This window comes from Oncorhynchus keta, chromosome 17 (assembly GCF_023373465.1).
Source record: "Oncorhynchus keta strain PuntledgeMale-10-30-2019 chromosome 17, Oket_V2, whole genome shotgun sequence".
NCBI lineage: Eukaryota > Metazoa > Chordata > Actinopteri > Salmoniformes > Salmonidae > Oncorhynchus > Oncorhynchus keta.
The window spans coordinates 27,485,573-27,512,641 of NC_068437.1; the positions used below are offsets into that span (position 1 = coordinate 27,485,573).

General features: G+C 43.6%; 1 protein-coding gene across 6 annotated transcripts in view; it reads right to left on the reverse strand.

Annotated features, from left to right (window-relative positions):
* The window catches only part of LOC118396724 (S phase cyclin A-associated protein in the endoplasmic reticulum-like), a 142,256-nt gene that overhangs the window by 57,038 nt on the left and 58,149 nt on the right, over positions 1 to 27,069 (reverse strand). For all 6 annotated transcript variants that reach the window (XM_052465775.1, XM_035791108.2, XM_052465773.1 and 3 more), the window contains one exon: positions 4,943 to 5,079. In XM_052465775.1, coding sequence (XP_052321735.1) covers positions 4,943 to 5,079 — 137 coding nt within the window. The remainder of the gene's footprint in view (positions 1 to 4,942; positions 5,080 to 27,069) is intronic.

The window sequence follows — 27,069 nt, forward strand, 5'->3', positions numbered from 1 at the left end:
GGAGGCGTTGCCATCAACTAGCGGAGGTTTACTCGACAACCAGTCGACCCAGCGAGCTAGCACAACAGCCCATTCAGCAACCTACTCAGGTCAGCGATGCCTATTTGTCCCTCCCAGATAAATGACGACACCCCATCTAAATGTCGTGGCTTCCTACTTCAGTGCTCACTCTACTTTACATACCAGAGGGGAGCCCCCACCACCGAGAGCTCCAAGGTTGCCACTGTTATTTCTCTGATGACTGGGCAGGCTTTGGAATGGGCCATAGACATCTGGGAGAGAGGAGAGGAGCTAGATTCATATGCGGGGCTCATGGCTCTGTCCAAATGCAGCTTCGATCATCCCCTGGAGGGCAGAGAGTGGGGTGAGCGCTTACTCCAATTACGCAAGAGGGACCAGACAGCTGCCGAGTACACGCTCACCTTCTGGACAGTAGCAGCATCCAGCGGATGGAACGAGCAGGCGCTTCGTACGCTATTCCAAAGAGGTCTGCGCAAGGAGGTCCAGACGGAACTAGCCTGTCGAGATGACAACCTCACTTTGGACGCACTTATTGGGATGGCCATCCGTCCGGATAACCTACTACTGGAGCGTCGGTACTCTCATCACTTCTCCCCTCCCTCAGGGAACACTCTGGATCAGAGCCTGAACCCATGGAGGTAGGGGTCTTACACCTCCCCACGCCGGGATCCACAAGAGCAGAGAGACGGTCACGTGATCTTCCACCTCATAGGGCAGGAGTGAGTATTCCATCTTCATCACTTTCTGCTAAACTCTTTTTGGTGTCCATCACACTAGTTGATTGTCCCTCATGTACTGTGTCTACAGCGTTTAGTGGATTCCGATGCCGCGGGGAACTTTATTGAGCAGACACTTGCCTCCTCTCTTAACATCATCTCCTACCCGCTCTACTCTCCTTTTCCGGTTCAAGCCCTTGATAATTGGCCATTAGGATCCAGAACCATCACACACACATCACCCAATCTCACCGTGGAGTCCATTCATCAGGAGAACATCCCCTTCTTCATCACCAGTGCACCGGGTCACAAGATCATCCTCGGCCTCCCTTGGCTTCAACGCCATAACCCCACCATGGTCATGGTCGAGGATGGGAATCACAGACTGATCACCCGAATGCCGGAGGACCTGCTTCCCCATTCCCTGTGGTTCCAAGTCAGTTGAGAGTCCTGTGGTTGCCGTTCAGCTCAACATCCCGGAGGTATACCAGGACCTGCATGAGGTATTTTCCAAGACCCGCCATCGAACTGCTGGCAGGGTCTGCGCCTACGCACAGACGCATCTACACTCTGTCGGTGGCTGAGACCCAGGCCATGGAGGATTACATCAGAGGCGCTTCAACAAGGTTTCATCTGCATGTCCACTTCTTCATGGCCAAAAAGGATGGAGGGTTACATCCATGTAATGAATAGCGAGGACTCAACGTAATCACCAAGAAGTACCACTACCCTATCCCTTTGGTGCCGGCAGCCATCGAACAGCTCTGCGGGGCCTGGTTCTTTACCAAACTGGACCTGCGGAGTGCTTACAATCTCATCTGCATCCGGGATGAGTGTAAGACTGCGTTTAGCACAATGTCTGGTCACTATGAGTACTTGGTGATGCCATTTGGTTTAGCCAACGCTCCGTCAGCATTCCAGGCAATCGTTAACGAGGTGTTCAGGGACATGCTCGGATGCCAGGTCGTCGTGTAAATCGATTACATCTTGGTCCACTCGGCTACCCTGGAGGATCACATCACTCACGTTCAAGGCAGTCCTGAAACTTAGAGGGCTGTCTCCTTAGGCTACCAAATCAGCCAGCAAGTCGTGTGGATGGACAACAGGAAGGTAGATGTGGTCAGGTCATGGCCAGTCCCAACCACCATAAAGGGGTTAGCCAACATCTACCGCCGTTTCATCAGAAACGTCAGCTCTGTCGCTGCTCCTTTCACCTCAAGGGTGGGCCCTGTAGGTTGGTGGTTCTACTTTGAGAGTGACATTTTCTGTTTCTAGAAAGCTAATTGTTCTGAACTAATGTTGCCATTAAAAAAAGGATAGCGTACAGTAGGCTACGTAGACCTGTTTCTCCCCACTAATCACAGCACAGAAAAATAGACAAAAATAAGAACTAAATAGAATCATTGGGGATTTTATTAGTGTAATCAGATCGAAATTATTATGTTACTGTCATTTAAATTATGTATTCATCAGACGTGTTCAAACATTTTGTTCAATTTGTTGTGTAGGCCTATTAATTGTGCTAATATTTTATATGCAAATTATGTTCTGGCCCTCCGACTATTAGCTCCGATAAATGTGGCCCCCATGAGAAACCTAGTTGTGTACGTACATTCCCACAAAGATTACTGGATTAACCAAGGATGTATACATTTTCCCAATGCTGAGAGAAACCTAACATGAAAAGCTATTAGTACTGTCTTTTCCGAATGTATGAAAACAGAAAGATTGTTTACCGTGAGAACAGACCATAAACTGCATTACCAAAGAGGCATTACCCCGAGATATTCAGAGCCTGGTGTGAAGGCAAGGTCAGGGTCCTTAAATGCTATAGGCATGCTGAGTAAACCGATCAGCTAAACGGCTAGTGGGGTGACGGAGGTCCATCATTCTATCACATTATTTAACATGTCCTCCAAGACGACTGAATAAAAAAATGCTGCTGCTTTCCTGTCACCAGAACTTGAACTATACCTGGCCCGTTTGTCACTCCTAATATTACAATATTCATCTCTGACAGGTTTACACCCACCCAGGTTAAACGGGGAGCAATTGCTGAGCCATTCATCATGCTCGGCAGCAGGCTCGGCTAAATGGGCTGCGGCTATAAATATTAGTAATCAGCTATAAGAGAAAAAGCACAAATCTACAATGCAGAACTAATAATCAATTCATCACAGGCTGCTCTTTATTAATCTGGACTGGGCTGGCCCTGACCGACTAAAGAGAGCCAACTCTGTAAAAATGTCTACCTTTGGAGGCAAAAAGTAACCAATTTAGTTTTATATTGTTACATGTATACGGTTTGATGCTGTGTTACTGTATATACTGTCCATTATGGCAAAACAGCTAAACAGTCGGGTTGGACCCAAATGGACCGGTTGTTTTAACTACAAGTCGGCTTGATGAGCCTGAAACTTCCAGTGGTTTCCCTGGGGCCTCATCTCACAGGAACATTGTGTGTATATGGACCCCTTCAGCTCCTCTACTGGGTGAAAGGAGTATTGCTGTGATGACCTATCCAGGTTCCACACAGGGGTGTCTTTGTGTGCCCACCTCCTTCTGAGCTCCACTAACACACTACGGACTCTGTTCCCAGCCAAGGGAAACACACACAGCGGGCTACAGCCAAACGGCTTGCACTACAGGAGCAGGTACACACTTCCAAATCCATGTTTCAAAGTTCAGAACGCATCCCAACGCATATTTTCATCAGAAAAGCAGCCCAATATTACAGGAAAAAAAGAGAGCCAAACCGCCAAAATGTGGGTTAAACTGTGTTCAGCAGTTTATGATGGAGGGGATAAAAGCCCGCCTCAGAGTCCAATGAAAACATCTCTTGCATTTTACCGACACCCTGCCATGCTCCAATAAAACGGCTCATTTCCACTCAGCGATGGAACTGCTCACCTTTATGCTAGTTGGGGCTTTGTGTTATTTACTACCTCTAAAAGCCTTGTGCCTCTGAGTGCTAGTCTCAGCAGGGTTAGAGCTGGGGCTGAGAGAGAGAGGGCTGGGGATGGGGCTAGGGATGGTGAACAGAGGCAGATCATGTCACTTTCTCAGCAGCAAGCTCCTCCATAAGGGAACAGAAACACTCATGACAAACTTCACTGAAAGCGAAGTTATATAGAATAAAGTACTAAATATATGTTGGATACTTCTGCCCCCTCTACAAGTCCCCTTTAAATAAAGCACAAGTCGGACATATACTGAGAAGCTGAGTTAAGTTAAAATGTTAGTGGGCGCTGCTAAAACTAGAATGTATAACAAAGTGGATCCATCACAAGGTGAGTGAGTATTCTGATAATAAAAGTGACTACAAAACATGACCGTTTGCTCGTAAGAGTTAACGACGCGCATAAGACATATGTCATTTCAGGTGCTGCACCCCCCAGGCCGCCACAGTCCAAACTGCCCCGTGACAAACAGCTCATCCCACAACTTTCTCTCTACTCTGCCGTGTCCCTATCCTGCCCCCCAACCCCTTCCTTCCTCCCTTGTTGTGACAGGCTACTAAACTGATTGATCCTATGTCTGGGATCTGACAGAGGCGCGTTGCCTCCTATTTGTTGATTACTATTGATTTTCTTTGATACTTCATTTAAAAATCAATAGCCCGGAGAAAGAAAAATAGGCATGGTTTACACATACTTTAACATACTATTGTCCACTGGAGGCGGCTTCTGTTTTGGCAGAACCCTGGCAGCAATTAGGGGGAGAGCTCTTAACAGGTGAAAGCCAGGGCCTCAGATCGATACCCATTTTTCTTCCCCAATCACAGAAAGTGGCCATAAATTAAGCTCATCAGTGTTATTCTGTGGACAGCTGTGATGCACATAACGTCTGCTTCCATCGCCTTGTCACTCAAAGCACCCCGCCGAAGGCAGCGCTGTCCTCTGTGCCTGAGAGGGTCAGACAGACAGACAGACAGACAGACAGACAGACAGACAGACAGACAGACAGACAGACAGACAGACAGACAGACAGACAGACAGACAGACAGACAGACAGACAGACAGACAGACAGACAGACAGACAGACAGACAGACAGACAGACAGACAGACAGACAGACAGTGTCTGTCTGTCTGTCTGTCTGTCTGTCTGTCTGTCTGTCTGTCTGTCTGACAGAGAGAGAGTGTGAGAGTGCGAGAGCGAGGGGAGAGAGCGGGGAAGAGAGAAGAGGGACAGATGGATGCATCACCTGGAGTTCATGCGTCCGCGGAGCTTCTTTGCCTTCTTGCGTGCCTTCTGCTTCTCCTCTCCGTCCTTCACACTCTCAGAGGAGACAGTGCTGTCCGTCACAATGTCAACTATGTACTTCTTTAAGGAAAGATGCTCCTGAAACACATGCAAACATTTCATTACAACTAATCTCATTATTAAAAATGTGTCCAACAGTGTAAGCAAATGTGATGCTGATATGAAATTGTAATGGACACAAGGAGTGAGGAAAGAAGGTTAAATAAAAAGGCAGGCAATTATCTAGGGTGGCATTTTTCCTTGGTAGACATAACCTCTGGCACTGAGAAGCCTGTGAGTCCACCTGCTGCCTGGCACCCATGGTAATACTGAATTAGGTAGAGGTTTTGCTTCCAGTCTAGAATATGCCACACCAGGTCTGTCAGATCAGATGCTGCTGATATCTCCACCAGGAGACAGAGGGATGTAACCCAATTTAAAAATCATGATGGATATGCAAAAAAATCAATTACCCAATTATGCTGTCATCCAGAATCCTAGAGGATGGAATGGTCTAACTAGATGACAGTATCCATTCAGCAGTCTAGCCTGCATGAGGCATTCCATTTCTTTTTGTTAAGTGTTGGCAGTGCACCTGCTGTTTGAAAAGGGGTTTCAGAAGAAACCTTTGAAAGAACGGTGTCATCATATGCACACTAGAGCTAGAGAAGACCGACAGTTAACTATGTGCTAAAGTGTTCAATAATCCATGAGCAATAGCGATCACAAACAGGATAGGGAATCAATTCTTACAGCTTTATTGTTTTGACTTATTGATTTGTTATCAACCTGATCAATCAGAGGGACCCTTACAAAAAAAGATTGCAGTCAGAGTGCAGTATAACTGTAGTACAACTTCAGTATGCTGCAAATACTGTGTCTAAAATATATATATTTTTTACTGCAGTAATTTTGCAATATACAGTGGGGAGAACAAGTATTTGATACACTGCTGATTTTGCAGGTTTTCCTACTTACAAAGCATGTAGTGGTCTGTAATTTTTATCATAGGTACACTTCAACTGCGAGAGACGAAATCTAAAACAAAAATCCAGAAAATCACATTGTATGATTTTTAAGTAATGCATTTTATTGCATGACATAAGTATTTGATCACCTACCAACCAGTAAGAATTCCGTCTCTCAGAGACCTGTTAGTTTTTCTTTGAGAAGCCCTCCTGTTCTCTACTCATTACCTGTATTACTGCACTTGTTTGAACTCGTTACCTGTATAAAAGACACCTGTCCACACACTCAATCAAACAGACTCCAACCTCTCCACAATGGCCAAGACCAGGGAGCTGTGGAAGGACATCAGGGATACAATTGTGGGCTACAGGACAACAGGAAAGCAACTTGGTGAGAAGCCAACAGCTGTTGGCGCAATTATTAGAAGATGGAAGAAGTTCAAGATGACGGTCAATCACCCTCGGTCTGGGGCTCCATGCAAGATCTCACCTCGTGGGGCATCAATGATCATGAGGAAGGTGAGGGATCAGCCCAGAACTACACGGCAGGACCTGGTCAATGACCTGAAGAGAGTTGGGACCACAGTCTCAAAGAAAACCATTAGTAACACACTACGCCGTCATGGATTAAAATCCTGCAGCGCATGCAAGGTCCCCCTGGTCAAGCCAGCGCATGTCCAGGCCCGTCTGAAGTTTGCCAATGACCATCTGGATGATCCAGAGGAGGAATGGGAGATGGTCACGTGGTCTGATGAGACAAAAATAGAGCCTTTTGGTCTAAACTCCACTTGCCGTGTTTGGAGGAAGAAGGATGAGTACAACCCCAAGAACACCATCCCAACCATGAAGCATGGAGGTGGAAACATCATTCTTTGGGGATGCTTTTCTGCAAAGGGGACAGGACGACTGCACCGTATTGAGGGGAGGATGGATGGGGCCATGTATCGTGAGATCTTGGCCAACATCCTCCTTCCCTCAGTAAGAGCATTGAAGATGGGTCGTGGCAGGGGGATTCCAGCATGACAACGACCCGAAACACACAGCCAGGGCAACTAAGGAGTGGCTCCGTAAGAAGCATCTCAAGGTCCTGGAGTGGCCTAGCCAGTCTCCAGACCTGAACCCAATAGAAAATCTTTGGAGGGAGCTGAAAGTCCGTATTTCCCAGCGACAGCCCAGAAACCTGAAGGATCTGGAGAAGGTCTGTATGGAGACATGGGCCAAAATCCCTGCTGCAGTGTGTGCAAACCTGGTCAAGAACTACAGGAAACGTATGATCTCTGTAATTGCAAACAAAGGTTTCTGTACCAAATATTAAGTTCTGCTTTTCTGATGCATCAAAGACTTACGTCATGCAATAAAATGCAAAATAATTACTTAAAAATCATACAATGTGATTTTCTGGATTTTTGTTCTAGATTTCGTCTCTCACAGTTGAAGTGTACCTATGATAAAAAATACAGACCTCTACATGCTTTGTAAGTAGGAAAACCTGCAAAATCATATATTATTAGTTCACTGCAGTGCTTCATTCTATTGCTAAAGGACTCCTGATACATCCAGGAGTGATAAGTATAATTTATTTAGTCTTAATCTGCTGTATAGTTTTTTTTTTTTTTTGCTAGCTAGGGCCATCTACTTTAAGTCTGTCTTCCCAGTAGCCTACTTGATGTGTGACCTGCTGACTGCTCATAAATTGCAGATGATTGACACATTAACCAGGATTAAGGGGCAGGGCAATTTGTGATTGTTGTTGTTTTCGTAATCAGAGGCTGTATTGGAGGGGAGTGATTTCTCCTCTCCTAGGCAATCATCAGTTAGTACCAGGTGGTGTGCTCTTCACCTCTGTAAGGCAATTGGTATTTAGTGTTTCAGTCTCTGTTTTCTCAGCGGCAGCTATAAGTGGCGGTCTCGTTGCAAAAACTAAGACCGTCACCGAAACAAAGACTTCTGCAGTGTTGTTCTGAGGAGTTGTTCGAGGAAGGAAAGAGAGAAAGTGTTCTCTTTTGATTTATATGTAAATGTAAGTGCCTTAATGTATTTGGACTCCAGGAGGGTTCAAAATGTATATATATAAAAATTACAAAAACATCACATTTACATAACTATTCAGACCCTTTACTCAGTACTTTGTTGAAGCACCTTTGGCAGCGATTACAGCATACCTGTATTTGGGGAGTTTCTCCCATTCTCCTCTGCAGATATTCTCAAGCTCCGTCAGGTTGGATGGGGAGGTGACCAAGAACTCTGACAGACCTCCAGATTTCCTCTGTGGAGATGGGAGGACCTTCCAGATGGACAACGTTCTCTGAAGCACTCCACTAATTAGGCCTTTATGGTAGAGTGGCAAGACGGAAGCACCTAAAGGACTCTCAGAAACAAGATTCTCTGGTCTGATGAAACCAAGATTGAACTCTTTGGCCTGAATACACCTGGCAAATACCATCCCTGCGCTGAAGCATGGTGGTGACAGCATCATGCTGTGGGGATGTTGTTCAGCGGCATGGACTGGGAGACCAGTCAGGATCGAGGGAAAGATGAACGGAGCAAAGAACAGAGAGACACTTGATGAAGTCCTGAGCACTCTGGAGCAGGTTCTCAGACTGGGGCAAAGGTTCACCTTCCAACAAGACAACGACCCTAAGCACACAGCCAAGACAAATCAGGAGTGGCATCGGGACAAGTCTCTGAATGTCCTCGAGTGGCCCAGCCAGAGCCCGGACTTGAACCCGATCGAACATCTCTGGAGAGACCTGGAAATAGCTGTGCAGCGACACTCCCCATCCAACCTGTCAAAGCATGAGAAGATCTGTAGAGAAGAATGGGAGAAACTCCCCAAATACAGGTGTGCCAAGCTTGAAGCGTCATACCAAAGAAGGCTCGCTGTAATCGATGCCAAAGGTGCTTCAACAAAGTAGTGAGTAAAGGGTCTGAATATTTATGGAAATGTGATATTTCTGTTTCTTATTTTTATTTTATACATTTGTAAAACAAATGTATACTGTATATAAAAATATAAAAAAGTTTTTGCTTTGTAATTATGGGTTATTGTGTGTAGATTGATGAGGGGGAATACATTTTAAAAAATCCATTTTAGAATAAGGCTGTAACATAAAGTGTGGAAAAGGTGAAGAAAATAATACTTTCCGAATGCACTGTAAGTACCCGCTAGAGAAGGTTGCCGGGTGTCCATCTTTAACATATGCATCAGATGCATATGCAAGGCACGCAAACATGCTTGATGAATACATTATTGATAAAAAGTGCATAAACTATAGTAAAGGATCAATTGCATTAAGAAATATTCACGGGGCCTCCCGAGTGGCACAGCGTTCTAAGGCACTGAATCACACAATTGGCCCAGCATCGCCCGGGTTATGAGAAGGTTTGGCTGTACGGGATTTCCTTGTCCCATCGCGCTCTAGCGACTCCTTGTGGTGGGCCGGGCGCCTGCAAGCTGACTTTGTTCGCCAGCTGGACGATGATTCCGCCGACACGTCGGTGCAGCTGGCTTCCGGGTTAAGCGAGCAGTGAGTCATGAAGCAGTGCGGCTTGGCAGGGTCGTGTTTCAGAGGACGCATGGCTCTCGACCTTCGCCTCTCCCGAGTCCATGGGGGAGTTGCAGCGATGGGACAAGACCGTAACTACCAACTGGATATCATGAAATTGGGGAGAGAAAAAGGGATAATTTTCTACATTTAATGACTTGTTTATAGAGTCAAGGATATGTTTGTATAATTCTAGAAAAAAAACATAGGCCTATAGCCCATTTTAGTTTCCCTTACAATAAATACATTAGTGTAATCCATTAGATCAACTTTATTTGTAGATTCATTCGTAAGAGTCATAGTAATTAATAATGTCCAGGTACAAGGACAAGGCAGAAAAAAAAATAATACAAATAATAATAATATTATAACCAGGCAGGAGCGCAGGTGAATTTACTTGCTGTATTTCTAAACAAAAGCACCAGGGCTTGGACAATTGTAAAGGATTAATTGCATAAAGAAATATTTGTGGAAATATATTCATGACAAGAAACAAAAACAGTAATTTGTTGATTGTGTCAGACACTGTGCCCTTATACACGTGCATTTACGCATGATTCAATCGCGTCTTCTCTTTATGCTTCGGATCCACAGTCATCACACAGCTTCAAGGCTTTGTGTGAACAAGCCCCACAAACAAATTGGCTGCACTGCAGTTTTCATAGGCACCTGCCGACTTGACATTGTGTCTTATTTTTCCCAGAGCGGTAGCTGTGGTGCTTGGGGGAAAGGGAGAGCAGGACCTGCTGCCTTGGCGGCCTGCTTGGCATCTGTAGCTTCTTTCTTGGCGTTCATGTGGTTCTCACAAAGTTCACATGCCAGATCCAGCATGGTGGTGAGGATGAAACTAGTGATGCACCGATATGCCATATTTGGCCGATACCAATATTCAATATTTTCCTTGCCAAACAAAACCTGATACCGATATTTTACATTTTAGCGGGCTTTTAAGCATTCTAAGTACAGTTAAATAGTTAACACACACGGACGCGGTGGTCTAAGGCACTGCATCTCAGTGGAAGAGGCGTCACTGCAGTCCCTGGTTCGAATCCAGGTTGTATCACATCCGGACGTGATTGGGAGTCCCATAGGGCGGCGCACAATTGGCCCAGCGTCGTCCGGATTTGACCGTAATTGTAAATAAGAATTTGTTCTTAACTTCACTAGGGTAGGGGGCAGCATTCGGAATTTTGGATGAAAAGCGTGTCCAAATGAAACTGCCTGCTACTCAGGCTCAGAAGATATGATATGCATATAATTAGTAGATTTGGAGTTCCCAAGTTTCCAAAACGGTTCAAATGATGTCTGTGAGTATAATAGAGCTGGTATGGCAGGCGAAAGCCAGAGGAAAATCCAACCAGGAAGTACTATTATTTTGAAAGGCTGTTTTTCCATTGAAAGCCTATCCACCATACAAAGACTTAGGACCCAGTTCATGGGCTCTATGGCTTCTTCTACATGTGGCCAGTCTTTAGGCATTGTTTCAAGCTTTTACTCTGAAAAATTAGGTAGATACAGCACTTTCAATCAGCGGTCAATGGAAATTTCCAGACATCCGCCATGCGCCTGATCGGGAAAGTGCCTTTCTTGTTTCTCTTTTTCTATTGACAACGCTTTTCTCTGGTTGAAATATTGATTATTTATGTCAAAAACAACCGGAGGATTGATTTTAAACATCGTGTGGCATGTTTCTACTAACTTTTATTGTACTTTAAAATAACTTTTTGTCTGGACTTAGTGCACGCGCCTTGAGCATTCCGTTTACTGGACAAAACCCGAACAAAAAGGGGTTTTTTTGTCATAAAGAGGGACATTATCGAACAAAACAAACATTTATTGTCTAACATGGAGACTTGGGAGTGCCACCAGATGAAGATCATCAAAGGTAAGTGATTAATTTGAATGCTATTTCTGACTTGTGAGCCCTCTCCTTGGCTGGAAAATGGCTGTATGGGTTTCTGTGGCTAGGTGCTGACCTAACATAATCGCAAAGTGTGCTTTCGCAGTAAAGCCTTTTGAAATCTGACACAGCGGTTGCATTAAGGAGAAGTTTATCTTTATTTGCATGTTTAACACTTGTTTCGTTTATCAATGTTTATGTTGAGTATTTCTGTAATTTGATGTGGCTCTCTGCACTTTCACCAGGTGTTTGTTTGAGACAATGCATTTCTGAACATAACGCGCCAATGTGAACTGAGATTTTTGGATATAAATATGAACTTCATCGAAAACATACATGTATTGTGTAACATGAAGTCCTATGACTGCCATCTGATGAAGATCAAAGGTTAGTGATTAATTTAATCTCTATTTCTGACTTGTGAGCCCTCTCCTTGGCTGGAAAATGGCTGTATGGTTTTCTGTGACTAGGTGATGACCTAACATAATCGCATGGTATGCTGTCGCAGTAAAGCCTTTTTGAAAATCGGACACTGTGGTTGGATTTGCATGAGGTTTATCTTTAAAATGGTGTATGTTTGAGGAATTTTAATTATGGGATTTCTGTTGTTTTGAATTTGGCGCCCTGCAATTTCAATGGCTGTTGTCGAGGTGGATGCATAAGTTAAATAAAAGGTCACACACACACACCAAAAAGTTATTTTGTTGGCATTTACGTATGTCCCCATTACCAGTAAAACATAATCAAAACCTATTTATTTCACTTGCTGTATTGTTCTGTTCAGTCATTTCATTCTCAACCAGGATTTCTATGGAACGCAGTTTGGGTCTTTGCGTGTCAAATAACACTATTTTACGTGTCAAATAAGCTTCTTGACCAATCAGGACCTGAATATGACTGCACATCACATAATTTAACGTGTAAAAAATGACGTAATTATTACACATTGATTACACAACAACCCTAATCTGGTGGTCCCAGCGCGCACGACCCACGTGGAGTTCCAGGTCTCCGGTAGCCTCTGGAACTGCCGATCTGCGGCCAACAAGGCAGAGTTCATCTCAGCCTATGCCTCCCTCCAGTCCCTCGACTTCTTGGCACTGACGGAAACATGGATCACCACAGATAACACTGCTACTCCTACTGCTCTCTCTTCGTCCGCCCACGTGTTCTCGCACACCCCGAGAGCTTCTGGTCAGCGGGGTGGTGGCACCGGGATCCTCATCTCTCCCAAGTGGTCATTCTCTCTTTCTCCCCTTACCCATCTGTCTATCGCCTCCTTTGAATTTCATGCTGTCACAGTTACCAGCCCTTTCAAGCTTAACATCCTTAAGGGGTTTCAGGTGTCTCCGGAAGGTGGTGATTGACTCCGCTGTCCTGGCGTCGTGAGGGAGTTTGTTCCACCATTGGGGGGCCAGAGCAGCGAACAGTTTTGACTGGGCTGAGCGGGAACTGTACTTCCTCAGTGGTAGGGAGGCGAGCAGGCCAGAGGTGGATGAACGCAGTGCCCTTGTTTGGGTGTAGGGCCTGATCAGAGCCTGGAGGTACTGAAATTGATGTGAAGAAGTTGTCCATGGTCAGATTTGCCCATGTAAGGCTCCACGAATCTCAAATCCACAGTCTCAGACAGTCGCTCACCCGCTGGCCTGGTTTCATCTTTCCCCTGATATGGAAAGCCATTGAGCAAGTACTTGGTTTGGACATCGGCGGCTAACCAAAACTTAACTGAAGTCACATGCACCATTATCAGTTTCTATCGCCCATTTATCCATCGAAGATAGAATAGCATATTGTAATTTTACGTTTATTATGTTACTAGTTTTTGGTTAATAGCCAGAGCAATGCTGACACGTGAGTGGTCATGTGCTGAAAGCATGGACAGCACAGATATTCTTGGAAAAATTACATTTGGAAAAAGAGCTGCACCTCCTGAATTTTGAATTTACAAAAAGTAAGAGTCATATAAACTGCAGAATGTGCTATTTCAGATACTATATAGCAATCAAAATGTTTTACCTGCATGTGACTGAAGGAGGATTTGATAAAGTGATACTTACTTTATCAAAGTAAAACATAAAAAGAGAACGTATCATGCAAGGCGTGTGGTCAAATTATTAAAATGAGCACCAACGCTGATAAATAGGCATAACACAAAATTCAACATGACACTATTGTTCTAAATTAAAATCAACCTCAGCAATGCCTAATTTAATTTTGATTGTGAAGTAACTTGCACAATTTCCGCCAATTCCACACGTCCATTCAGCGGGCTGGCATCGTATGAGTCGCTAGATAAAGTCAATAATATGTTTTGCATTATTCTAAAAAGGCCTACCTGCCTACATATAGCATGTTTTTGTTTCCCTTACAATACATTTGATTAGTAATGGAGTTGGACTAATTTCTTAGTCACATGTGAGGTATTTATAATATATCATACATGGTAAATATTATGCCCACTAGAGTTCCATTTAATTAGATTTGCTATCATATTGTTAAGGGATAAAGTTAACTTTATATATTTGTTCTTTGTTGTCACTTATTAATTAATCATTTATTTTTCACGTTAATTATATATCCTGAGACTTTAGAGTATTCTGAAAATATTGGTTTCCTGTTCCATCTCCCTCTCCTCCAACCCTAGCCAAATCAGGCCCTACCCAGATGGTCAATGGTCGTCGAACTCCCTCTCCCCCACTCCTCTTCTATCCTATCATCTCACCCTCCTGCTAAATCCTTCTCCCTTCTCATTCTGCCTCTTCGACCCTACTCTCCTCCCTTTCTGCAACCTATGACTAGCACTGTCCCCTTTACTCCCGGCCAGCCCGGCCCTCCCCTCCTGCTCCGTGGCTGAATGACTCCTTGCGAGCTTACAGAACAGGCCTGCGGGCAGCTGAGCGTAAATGGAGGAAAACTAAACTTCGGAGGACCGATCATCCTTTCACTCCCTCCTCTCTACCTTCTCTTCCTCTGTATCCGCTTGTTGACCCCATCCCCTCCTATCTCCAGACCATCTCTGGAGACCTTCTCCCATTCCTCACCAACTCATCCCTGACCACTAGCTGCGTCCTCTGACTTCAAAATGGCCAGTCGCTCCCCTCCTCAAGAACCAAACACTTGACAATTCTCACGTCAAAAAGTTTCTCCAAAATAGCCCCTATTCTAATTGAAATGTACAACGAAGCATTTGTAAATGGTTCTCTCCCACAGACTCTCACTCAGGCAACCATTTGTCTTATTCTTAAAAAAAACAAAGACCCCCTTGACTGTGTATCATACCGTCCAATTAGCCTGCTAAATGTTGACTATAAAATTCTAGCCAAACTTCTGGCAACACGTCTGGAAACAGTCCTCCCATCAATTATCTTTCCGGATCAAACAGGATTTATTAAAAATAGACACTCTTTCTTCAATGATTATTTAATATTATATATAATCCTTCTGTCGCCATTATATCCCCGGATGCGGAGAAAGCGTTTGACCGGGTGGAATGGAAATACCTTTTTTACACTAAATAAATTTGGCTTTGGCTCAAAATTCATGACTTGGACAAGACTTCTGTACTCATCCCCTCCAGCCTCTGTCAGGACTAATAACACTCAATCAGATTGCTTCCCTTTGTAATGATCGACACGCCAGGGTTGCCCTTTAAGTCCCTTACTATTCGCCCTTGCCATAGAACCACTTGCAATAGCACTTCGTTCCAACTCCCTCAAAGGTATAGTCAGACACGAACACAAACTGTCTTTATATGCAGAGGATTTATTATTATACACATCCAACCTTTCTGTCTCTGTTCCTGTTGCCCTTGCCACTTTCGCATCCTTGAGTCACTTATTAGGGTATAAACTGAATCTTGGTAAAAGTGAATTGATGCCGCTTAATACGGCCGCAAAATATTCCCCCTTACATAACTTGCCATTTAAAATTGCTCACAGTAGTTACAGTGCCTTGCGAAAGTATTCGTCCCCCTTGAACTTTGCGACCTTTTGCCACATTTCAGGCTTCAAACATAAATATATAAAACTGTCTTTTTTTGTGAAGAATCAACAACAAGTGGGACACAATCGTGAAGTGGAACGACATTTATTGGATATTTCAAACTTTTTTAACAAAGCAAAAACTGAAACATTGGGCGTGCAAAATTATTCAGACCCTTTACTTTCAGTGCAGCAAACTCTCTCCAGAAGTTCAGTGAGGATCTCTGAATGATCCAATGTTGACCTAAATGATTAATGATGATAAATACAATCCACCTGTGTGTAATCAAGTCTCCGTATAAATGCACCTGCACTGTGATAGTCTCAGAGGTCTGTTAAAAGCGCAGAGAGCATCATGAAGAACAAGGAACACACCAGGCAGGTCCGAGATACTGTTGTGAAGAAGTTTAAAGCCGGATTTGGATACAAAAAGATTTCCCAAGCTTTAAACATCCCAAGGAGCACTGTGCAAGTGATAATATTGAAATGGAAGGAGTATCAGACCACTGCAAATCTACCAAGACCTGGCCGTCCCTCTAAACTTTCAGCTCATACAAGGAGAAGACTGATCAGAGATGCAGCCAAGAGGCCCATGATCACTCTGGATGAACTGCAGAGATCTACAGCTGAGTTGGGAGACTCTGTCCATAGGACAACAATCAGTCGTATATTGCACAAATCTGGCCTTTATGGAAGTGGCAAGAAGAAAGCCATTTCTTAAAGATATCCATAAAAAGTGTTGTTTAAAGTTTGCCACAAGCCACCTGGGAGACACACCAAACATGTGGAAGAATCTGGTCAGATGAAACCAAAATTGAACTGTTTGGCAACAATGCAAAACGTTATGTTTGGCGTAAAAGCAACACAGCCCATCACCCTGAACACACCATCCCCACTGTCAAACATGGTGGTGGCAGCATCATGGTTTGGGCCTGCTTTTCTTCAGCAGGGACAGGGAAGATGGTTAAAATTGATGGGAAGATGGATGGAGCCAAATACAGGACCATTCTGGAAGAAAACCTGATGGAGTCTGCAAAAGACCTGAGACTGGGACGGAGATTTGTCTTCCAACAAGACAATGATCCAAAACATAAAGCAAAATCTACAATGGAATGGTTCAAAAATAAACATATCCAGGTGTTAGAATGGCCAAGTCAAAGTCCAGACCTGAATCCAATCGAGAATCTGTGGAAAGAACTGAAAACTGCTGTTCACAAATGCTCTCCATCCAACCTCACTGAGCTCGAGCTGTTTTGCAAGGAGGAATGGGAAAAAATGTCAGTCTCTCGATGTGCAAAACTGATAAATCAAATTTTATTTGTCACATACACATGGTTAGCAGATGTTAATGCGAGTGTAGCGAAATGCTTGTGCTTCTAGTTCCGACAATGCAGTAATAACCAACAAGTAAACTAACAATTCCAAAACTACTGTCTTATACACAGTGTAAGGGGATAAAGAATATGTACATAAGGATATATGAATGAGTGATGGTACAGAGCAGCATAGGCAAGATACAGTAGATGGTATCGAGTACAGTATATACATATGAGATGAGTATGTAAACAAAGTGGCAAAGTGGCTAGTGATACATGTATTACATAAGGATGCAGTCGATGATATAGAGTACAGTATATACGTATGCATATGAGATGAATAATGTAGGGTAAGTAACATTATATAAGGTAGCATTGTTTAAAGTGGCTAGTGATATATTTACATCATTTCCCATCAATTCCCATTATTAAAGTGGCTGGAGTTGAGTCAGTGTCAGTGTGTTGGCAGCAGCCACTCAATGTTAGTGGTGGCTGTTTAACAGTCTGATGGCCTTGAGGTAGAAGCTGTTTTTCAGTCTCTCGGTCCCAGCTTTGATGCACCTGTACTGACCTCGTCTTCTGGATGATAGCGGGGTGAACAGGCAGTGGCTCGGATAGAGACATACCCCAAGCGACTTACAGCTGTAATCGCAGCAAAAGGTGGCGCTACAAAGTATTAACTTAAGGGGGCTGAATAATTTTGCACGCCCAATTTTTCAGTTTTTGATTTGTTAAAAAAGTTTGAAATATCCAATAAATGTCGTTCCACTTCATGATTGTGTCCCACTTGTTGTTGATTCTTAAACAAAAAAATACAGTTTTATATCTTTATGTTTGAAACCTGAAATGTGGCAAAAGGTCGCAAAGTTCAAGGGGGCCGAATACTTTCGCAAGGCACTGTATATCTATCTCAGGGGTACATGTCACAATCAGATTTGAAAACCTTTTTCAAGCCAACTTTGCTCCTCTTGCAACCCATACTGAGGACGATTTGGAACGCTGGTCTTTGCTACACCTCTCATTAGTCGCAAGACTTAATTCTATTAAAATTAATACTCTCCCTAAATTCTTATATCTCTATCAGTGCCTTCCGATTTCTCTTTCCAATACATTTTTAAAAAAGATGGACGGCCTAATACTAGCCTTTACATGGGACAAAAAAAACAGCATACGAAAAACAGCTTTTGCAGAGGCCCAAACTAGAGGGCGGTCTAGCTCTACCGGATTTCAGATTCCATTGTTGGGCCGCTAACCTTAGGATCATTCAGTACTGGTTGCAGAGCAGAGCGATATTCCCACCCCTAATTTGGCTAGAGATGGAGGCTGCCTCGTCTATACCGGCATCATTGTCTCATCCATCACAGACCCTTACTCCTCCTTCACTAAAAATAGATAACAACATTTGAGGATCTGGAATCAATTTATGCGCCACTCTGGGTTTCAGACAAACTCTTCTTTGACTCCGGTAGCCTCAAACCCAGCCCCCCACCTATGGTTGTTGGTGCTCTCAACATGGTCTAGTCTCGGTATTAAAAGATTCAGGGATCTGTATATTAGCAATACATTTAGTACGTTTGAACAATTATCAGCTAAATTTGGTCACCACAAACCATCTCATAAAGCAATATTACATCCTCATGGGAGGAAGAACTGGGTGAGGAAATATCTGATGAACTATGGGAAGGGGCACTCAAAAGGGTACATAGCTTTTCTATTTGCGCTCGACACGGTCTCATTCAATGCAAACTCATTCATAGGGCCGACTGGACCAAAGCAAGATTGTCCAAAATATACAAGGATGTGAACCCTAATTGTGTACAATGTAATCAGTCTCCTGCTAATCACGTACACATGTTGTTTCTTGTTGGTTTCTTGTTGGTTTCTGGAAAGACATCTTTAACACACTCTCAGAATTAAGCGGCCCGACCCTTTTATTGCACTATTTGGCATTTCCTTACCCACAATACAATTGACCAAAATGAATAAGGATGGAATTTCCTTTGTCACGGTTTGCAAAACGAAAAATTTACTTAAATGGAAATCCTCTGCACCCCCTTCTCATGCTCTTTGGATTTAATCCATTTTGAATTGCATAAAGTTAGAAAAAATTAAACACTCAATGGGTCTGTAGACAAATTCTATGTTAAACAACTACAGTTCCAGAGTGATGTATATTTATATATTGGTGATCTAAGAGGCCTGGTATGTGCATACACGACATCTCGGATGTTAAGGACTGTATTATCTGTGCTTGTTGACCTATAACAGCTATCAAAATATATATATTTTTAAAAATGTTTTATATGTCTGTCTCTCTCGGTTTTTCTGTATTGTTGTCTTGATGTGTTGTTTTATATTACCACAAAAAAATTCAATAAACAAAGTTGTAAAAAAATTATTATAAATTAAACGACATGATGCTATCACTTTTTCTTTCCAAAACACTTGAGCATGCCGTCTCTGACCAATTATCTCCCTCTCTCAGAGCGAGCTTCTTGAACCTAACCAGTCAGCCTTCAAGACAGGTCACTCATACGAGACTGCTCTTCTCGGTTACGGAGGCTCTCAGCACTGCCAAAGCGGACTCTCTCTCTTCTGTTCTCATCCTGATCTATCCGCTGCCTTTAACACTATGAACTAGAGGTCGACAGATTAATCGGAATGGCCGATTAATTAGGGCCGATTTCAAGTTTTCATAAAAATTGGAAATCTGTATTTTTGGGTGCCGATTCGCAGATATTTTTTAATATTAACTTTCTTTAATCTTTATTTAACTTGGCAAGTCAGTTAAGAACACATACTTATTTTCAATGACGGCCTAGAAACGGTGGGTTAACTGCCTCGTTCAGGGGCAGAGCGACAGATTTTCACCTTGTCAGCTTGGGGGATCCAATCTTGCAACCTTACAGTTAACTAGTCCAACGCAATAACGACCTGCCTCTCTCTCGGTACACTCCACAAGACTGCGTGTTACGCAAATGCAGTAAGCCAAGGTAAGTTGCTAGCTAGCATTAAACTTATAAAAAACAATCAATCATAATCACTAGTTCACTACACACACAAGAACCAAAACATTTGATCATATTACTCCAGTGCTAGCCTCCCTACACTGGCTTCCTGTCAAGGCAATGGCTGATTTCAAGGTTTTACTGCTAACCTACAAAACATTACATGGGCTTGCTCCTACCTATCTCTGATTTGGTCCTGCCGTACATACCTACACGTACGCTACGGTCACAAGACGCTGGCCTCCTAATTGTCCCCAGAATTTCTAAGCAAACAGCTGGAGGCAGGGCTTTCTCCTATAGAGCTCCATTTTTATGGAATGGTCTGCCTACCCATGTAAGAGACGCAAACTCGGTCTCAACCTTTAAGTCTTTACTGAAGACTCATCTCTTCAGTGGGTCATATGATTTGAGTGTAGTCTGGCCCAGGAGTGTGAAGGTGAACGGAAAGGCTCTGGAGCAACGAACCACCCTTGCTGTCTCTGCCTGGCCGGTTCCCCTCTTTCCACTGGGATTCTCTGCCTCTAACCCTATTACAGGGGCTGAGTCACTGGCTTACTAGGGCTCTTTCATACCGTCCCTAGGAGGGGTGTGTCACTTGAGTGGGGTGAGTCACTGATGTGATCTTCCTGTCTGGGTTGGCGCCCCCCCCTTGGGTTGTGCCGTGGCGGAGATCTTTGTGGGCTATACTCGGCCTTGTCTCAGGATGGTAAGTTGGTGGTTGAAGATATCCCTCTAGTGGTGTGGGGACTGTGCTTTGGCAAAGTGGGTGGGGTTATATCCTTCCTGTTTGGCCCTGTCCGTGGGTGTCCTCAGATGGGGCCACAGTGTCTCCTGACCCCTCCTGTCTCAGCCTCCAGTATTTATGCTGCAGTAGTTTGTGTCGGGGGGCTAGGGTCAGTTTGTTATACCTGGAGTACTTCTCCTGTCCTATTCGGTGTTCTGTGTGAATTTAAGTGTGCTCTCTCTAATTCTCTCTTTCTTTCTCTCTCTCTCGGAGGACCTGAGCCCTTGGACCATGCCTCAGGACAACCTGACATGATGACTCCTTGCTGTCCCCAGTCCACCTGGCCGTGCTGCTGCTCCAGTTTCAACTGTTCTGCCTTATTATTATTGGACCATGCTGGTCATTTATGAACATTTTAACATCTTGGCCATGTTCTGTTATAATCTCCACCCGGCACAGCCAGAAGAGGACTGGCCACCCCACATAGCCTGGTTCCTCTCTAGGTTTCTTCCGAGGTTTTGGCCTTTCTAGGGAGTTTTTCCTAGCCACCGTGCTTCTACACCTGCATTGCTTGCTGTTTGGGGTTTTAGGCTGGGTTTCTGTACAGCACTTTGAGATATCAGCTGATGTACGAAGGGCTATATAAATACATTTGATTTGATTTGACATGGTTGATGATATTACTAGATATTATCTAGCATGTCCTGCGTTGCATATAATCTGACTGAGCATACAAGCATACAAGTATCTAAGTATCTGACTGAGCGGTGGTAGGCAGAAGCAGGCGCGTAAACGTTAATTCAAACAGCACTCTTGTGCGTTTTGCCAGCAGCTCTTCGTTGTGCGTCAAGCATTGCGAGGTTTATGACTTCAAGCCTATCAACTTCCGAGATGAGGCTGGTGTAACCGAAGTGAAATGGCTGGCTAGTTAGCGCGCGCTAATAGCGTTTCAAACTTCACTCGCTCTGAGCCTTGGTGGTTGTTTCCCTTGCTCTGCATGGGTAACCCTGCTTCAATGTGGTGGCTGTTGTCGTTGTGTTGCTGGTTCGAGCCCAGGGAGGAGCGTGGAGAGGGACGGAAGCTATACTGTTACACTGGCAATACTAAAGTGACTATGAGAACATCCAATAGTCAACGGTTAATTAAATACAAATGGTATAGAGGGAAATAGTCCTATAATTCTATAATAACTACAACCTAAAACTTCTTACCTGGGAATATTGAAGACTCATGTTAAAAGGAACCACCATCATATGTTCATGTTCTGAGCAAGGAACTGAAACGTTAGCTTTCTTACAAAGCACATATTGCACTTTTACTTTCTTCTCCAACACTTTGTTTTTGCATTATTTAAACCAAATTGAACATGTTTCATTATTTACTTGAGGCTAAATTGATTTTATTGATGCATTATATTAAGTTAAGATAAGTGTTCATTCAGTATTGTTGTAATTGTCATTATTACAAATATATATATATATATACATTTTTGTATTTATTAATATAAATCGGCCAATTAATCGGTATCGGCTTTTTTGGTCCTCCAATAATCGGCAGAACGTGCATAGAATGTTCTGTATTGTTTCCCTGTCAACAATACATTTTCCTGATTGATGTGCAGCTACTAAATGTATTGGTAAGTGAAACTTTAAAGTACTTTTTAGGAGAGAGTGTTCTGCACGCAGGCAGCTGGCAAGGTGCAGTTGTTCGAGATTATTTGTTCTGGTTGTAATAATAATAATAATATAATAATATGGTTGTCTAGTGATTGTTATTTATTTATTTTTTTACCCAATTTCGTGGTATCAAATTGGTAGTTACAGTCTTGTCCCATCGCTGCAACTCCTGTACGGACATGGGAGAGGCGAAGGTCGAGAACCATGCGTCCTCTGAAACACAACCCAGCCAAGCCGCACTGCTTCTTGACACAATGCCCGCTTAACCCGGAAGTCAGCCGCTCCACTGTGTCGGAGGAAACACCGTACACCTGGTGACCGTGTCAGCGTGCACTGCGTCCGCCCAGCCACAGGAGTCGCTAGTGCGCGATGGGACAAGAACATCCCATCCGGCCAAACTCTCCCCTAACACAGACGACACTGGGACAATTGTGCGCCGCCTCATGCGTCTCCCGGTCGAGGCCGGCTGCAACAGAGCCTGGACTCAAACCAGGATTTCTAGCAGCACAGCTAGCACTGCGGTGCAGTGTTAGACCACTGAGCCAGTCAGAACGCCCCTGGTCGCCTAGTGATGGATGTTAGTTCCGTTTCAGAAGTGGCATTCCTTTACAGACAAGTAAAATGCCCGTTCGTATCTCCAGAGACATTTTTGTATCGGCATTTAAAAAGTTGTAGTGTACCCTACCCTAACAGACAAACATGCCATAGCTGAGGCGTTTTCAAGGGGCCACATCCCATTATGTCAGAAAAAAAAGAGTACCCCGTGCTCGCAAGACTGTCTTCAAGATGCATCTGTATCCCAGAGACATTGGTGCAATGGATAGGCTAGGAAATTCTTGAGCCTTTCAGTCATGACCGTGGCTCTGCCTTGCTTGAGAGGCAGCTGTTCAGTAATCTTTCTGAGAGCCTATCCCTTCCAATGCTCCTTCCGTTTACTTAACTGAATTGTTCCAAAACATATCACAAATCACATTAAAAGACAGAAAGGATTTTAAATATTAACTCATCTACAGAATTAATTGATACAATGACCATGTCATTGCCTAATGCTTTTATATGAACTTAACTATAAGATTATTTTGTATCATGACAGGTAATCTGATGAGGATGTGAAACAGACAGGTGTCTGGATGAAGCAGGAAGACAATAGGCCACAGAGCCAGGCCTGAGGGCAGAGCTCCCTCACAATACCTACCACACACTGCTTCTCCTCTGTTCTGGAAGGAGTAAACAGAGGGCATTCTAAACATCACACCCCCACAGCGCCCAGAAAACAGGCCTCTTTAGAGCACAATCTAAGACACAGGACTCAGAGGTTGGCTTTGCACTTGGTGTGAAATAGACAGCGGTATGTCATGTTGGGTACAATGTGATGGCACACTGGATCCAGCTACACACACCATCCATGCAACTTGCTCACAGGACCTTTGTTTTATGGAACAGAATCCTTTCTGTGACATTCAAGTAGCAATTGCAACACAGAACATGATAAATATGACAGACTTACAAAAAATGCATATTCATTCTCTATGCATCTTTCAATGCCTTCCATTTTTAGAAGTGTTTCAATTAATATTTTATCTTCCAGGAAATCTGAACTGCAACTTGACTCCTTCAACTAGTTCAAACGGTTTCTGTACACTTGGTTCTAACAGCCTGGCAAAGACAGGGGTACTTCAGCTGGCACTCTGTGTATTTCAACAGGGGTCTCTGGCCACCAGAAGGGATTCATCATCAACACCACCCTCGTTTACTGCTGGCTCCAGGAGGTCAACTCTCATACCCAGAAGCCGAGTCCATCACAGCCTAGTGATCCCTCTTTTGGCACAGGCCTGTCCCACAGCTCCATTCTCAGAGGCCCAGCTGAGGGTGCAGGAGGGGGCTGGGAAGGGATGAGTATTCCCTTGGAGAGGTCACTGGTGTTTTTGTGCTGCTGTGTCAAGGGTGACCCAATAAATAAATCCAATATGTCCAACCCGAGGGGCCCTGGACATTGCATATATCATTAAAACAGGACATTTGACAACTAATAAGTGTAAGTAAAGCGAGTGATTGCAATCCCAGACGTTCCCTCGGCACATCGATCCAGCCCTGTTGATAATCATTGTATTTTCTATTTAATTCGCAAGTCCTTGAAAATGAGAGAAAATGACTAAATATGAAGCCTTGGGGCATCTGCCGCCCGCTTCCACTGAAAAACTATGTAGTGACCTCTGTACAGTTCAGCCAACCATCTTCATTTTAATTAAAAATCTTTCATTCCAGCAAGAGTTATGGAACCAGCGGCTGGAAAATTGTTGGCAGTTGCATGAATGAAATACTGCACACCAAAATGAGCAGGACATAAATAAAGAAAGGCCAGCATAGTCTATCTAAACAAAAATCCCAGGACATTTCTCCAACGCCTGCTTGATTGCCCTCAAAAGCTGAATGAAAATGTGTGACAAAAGCAGGGCTGGATAGCCCATAATTGAAAAATAGTGTAGTAAATGATAAGAGCATGTCCAGTAGAGTTGTCTTGTCTCATCCCATTACAACAAAGAGCCATTATTACTCAGGGAACACCATGCTGATAATCCATAGTACATACATTGCAATCGTTTGGACCCATTAGCTAAGCCATTTCATACCCCACCAGCCACTACTAGTGTAAAGCATAGCCTACATTGCATGGTTTAAAGGCAGTCTGAAGAGGTTGTGTGATACTGGCTGTGGCCATAGTACTGTATTGGAAAGTTGCATAACTTCATTGCCAATGCCTTGTTTATCATACTGTCAAACAGAGAAATGGGCATCAGTTGGAAAGCAAATGATTTAGAGTGGAAGGTGGTGGGATTGATGATCAGCCAGTGAGAACAGGTTTGAATGAAGGAGCTGCTAGGGCCAAAGGTGATGCATATAGCACCAACAGTTGTCAGCCTCACAAAGAGCAGCATGCTGAAAAGGAAATCTCATATTGCAGAGCAGGCTGAGAAGCCCCCTTCCTTTAACGAGCAGCCTTCCCATGAAAAGTGCTCTGTGACAGAACGGCATATAGATATGAGGGTGATGTCACCCCTCAACTGACTCACTGAACCCTAACTGTTTACATTTTAGGGCCCCTTTATAATCTCACAAAGCCAGCGAGAGAGCCTAACATTATATGATTCAAACAATAATAATGAGCCCGTCATAAACAACAATAACCTTCATTTAATATCACAGACGATATCTAAGTATTATTATTTTGTTGGGATGATGGACAGATGGGGTATCTGAATATTTGAGGTAAGACTTCTGTTGAAAAGGATATACAGTGGGGCAAAAAAGTATTTAGTCAGCCACAAATTGTGCAAGTTCTCCCACTTAAAAAGATGAGAGAGGCCTGTAATTTTCATCATAGGTACACTTCAACTATGACAGACAAAATGTGGAAGAAAATACAGAAAATCACATAGTAGGATTTTTTATGAATTTATTTGCAAATTATGGTGGAAAATAAGTATTTGGTCACCTACAAACAAGCAAGATTTCTGGCTCTCACAGACCTGTAACTTCTTCTTTAAGAGGCTCCTCTGTCCTCCACTCGTTACCTGTATTAATGGCACCTGTTTGAACTTGTTATCAGTATAAAAGACACCTGTCCACAACCTCAAACAGTCAAACTCCACTATGGCCAAGACCAAAGACCTGTCAAAGGACACCAGAAACAAAATTGTAGACCTGCACCAGGCTGGGAAGACTGAATCTGCAATAGGTAAGCAGCTTGGTTTGAAGAAATCAACTGTGGGAGCAATTATTAGGAAATGGAAGACATACAAGACCACTGATATTCTCCCTTGATCTGGGGCTCCACGCAAGATCTCACCCCATGGGGTCAAAATGATCACAAGAAAAAAAATCCCAGAACCACACGGGGGGACCTAGTGAATGACCTGCAGAGAGCTGGGACCAAAGTAACAAAGCCTACCATCAGTAACACACTACGCCACCAGGGATTCAAATCCTGCAGTGCCAGACGTGTCCCCCTGCTTAAGCCAGTACATGTCCAGGCCCGTCTGAAGTTTGCTAGAGAGCATTTGGGTGATCCAGAAGAAGATTGGGAGAATGTCATATGGTCAGATGAAACCAAAATTGAACATTTTGGTAAAAACTCAACTCGTCGTGTTTGGAGGACAAAGAATGCTGAGTTGCATCCAAAGAACACCATACCTACTGTGAAGCATGGGGGTGGAAACATCATGCTTTGGGGCTGTTTTTCTGCAAAGGGACCAGGACGACTGATCTGTGTAAAGGAAAGAATGAATGGGGCCATGTATCGTGAGATTTTGAGTGAAAACCTCCTTCCATCAGCAAGGGCATTGAAGATGAAACGTGGCTGGGTCTTTCAGCATGACAGTGATCCCAAACACACCGCCCGGTCAACGAAGCAGTGGCTTCGTAAGAATCATTTCAAGGTCCTGGAGTGGCCTAGCCAGTCTCCAGATCTCAACCCCATAGAAAATCTTTGGAGGGAGTTGAAAGTTCACGTTGCCCAGCAACAGCCCTAAAACATCACTGCTCTAAAGGAGATCTGCATGGAGGAATGGGCCAAAATACCAGCAACAGTGTGTGAAAACATACAGAAAACGTTTGACCTCTGTCATTGCCAACAAAGGGTATATAACAAAGTATTGAGATAAACTTTTGTTATTGACCAAATACTTATTTTCCACCATAATTTGCAAATAAATTCATAAAAAATCGAAGTGTACCTGTGTACCTATGATGAAAATTACAGGCCTCTCATCTTTTTAAGTGGGAGAACTTGCACAATTTGTGGCTGACTAAATACTTTTTTGCCCCACTGTATGCATCCCTTTTCATCTCAATATCATATCATATAAATCATATTAAAATTCTGGGTAACAATTAAGTACCGTAGTATGATTTTGATGGAAAATAATGGTCAAAAACATAAAAATAGATTCATAGCAAAGGGCAATTTCTCAAG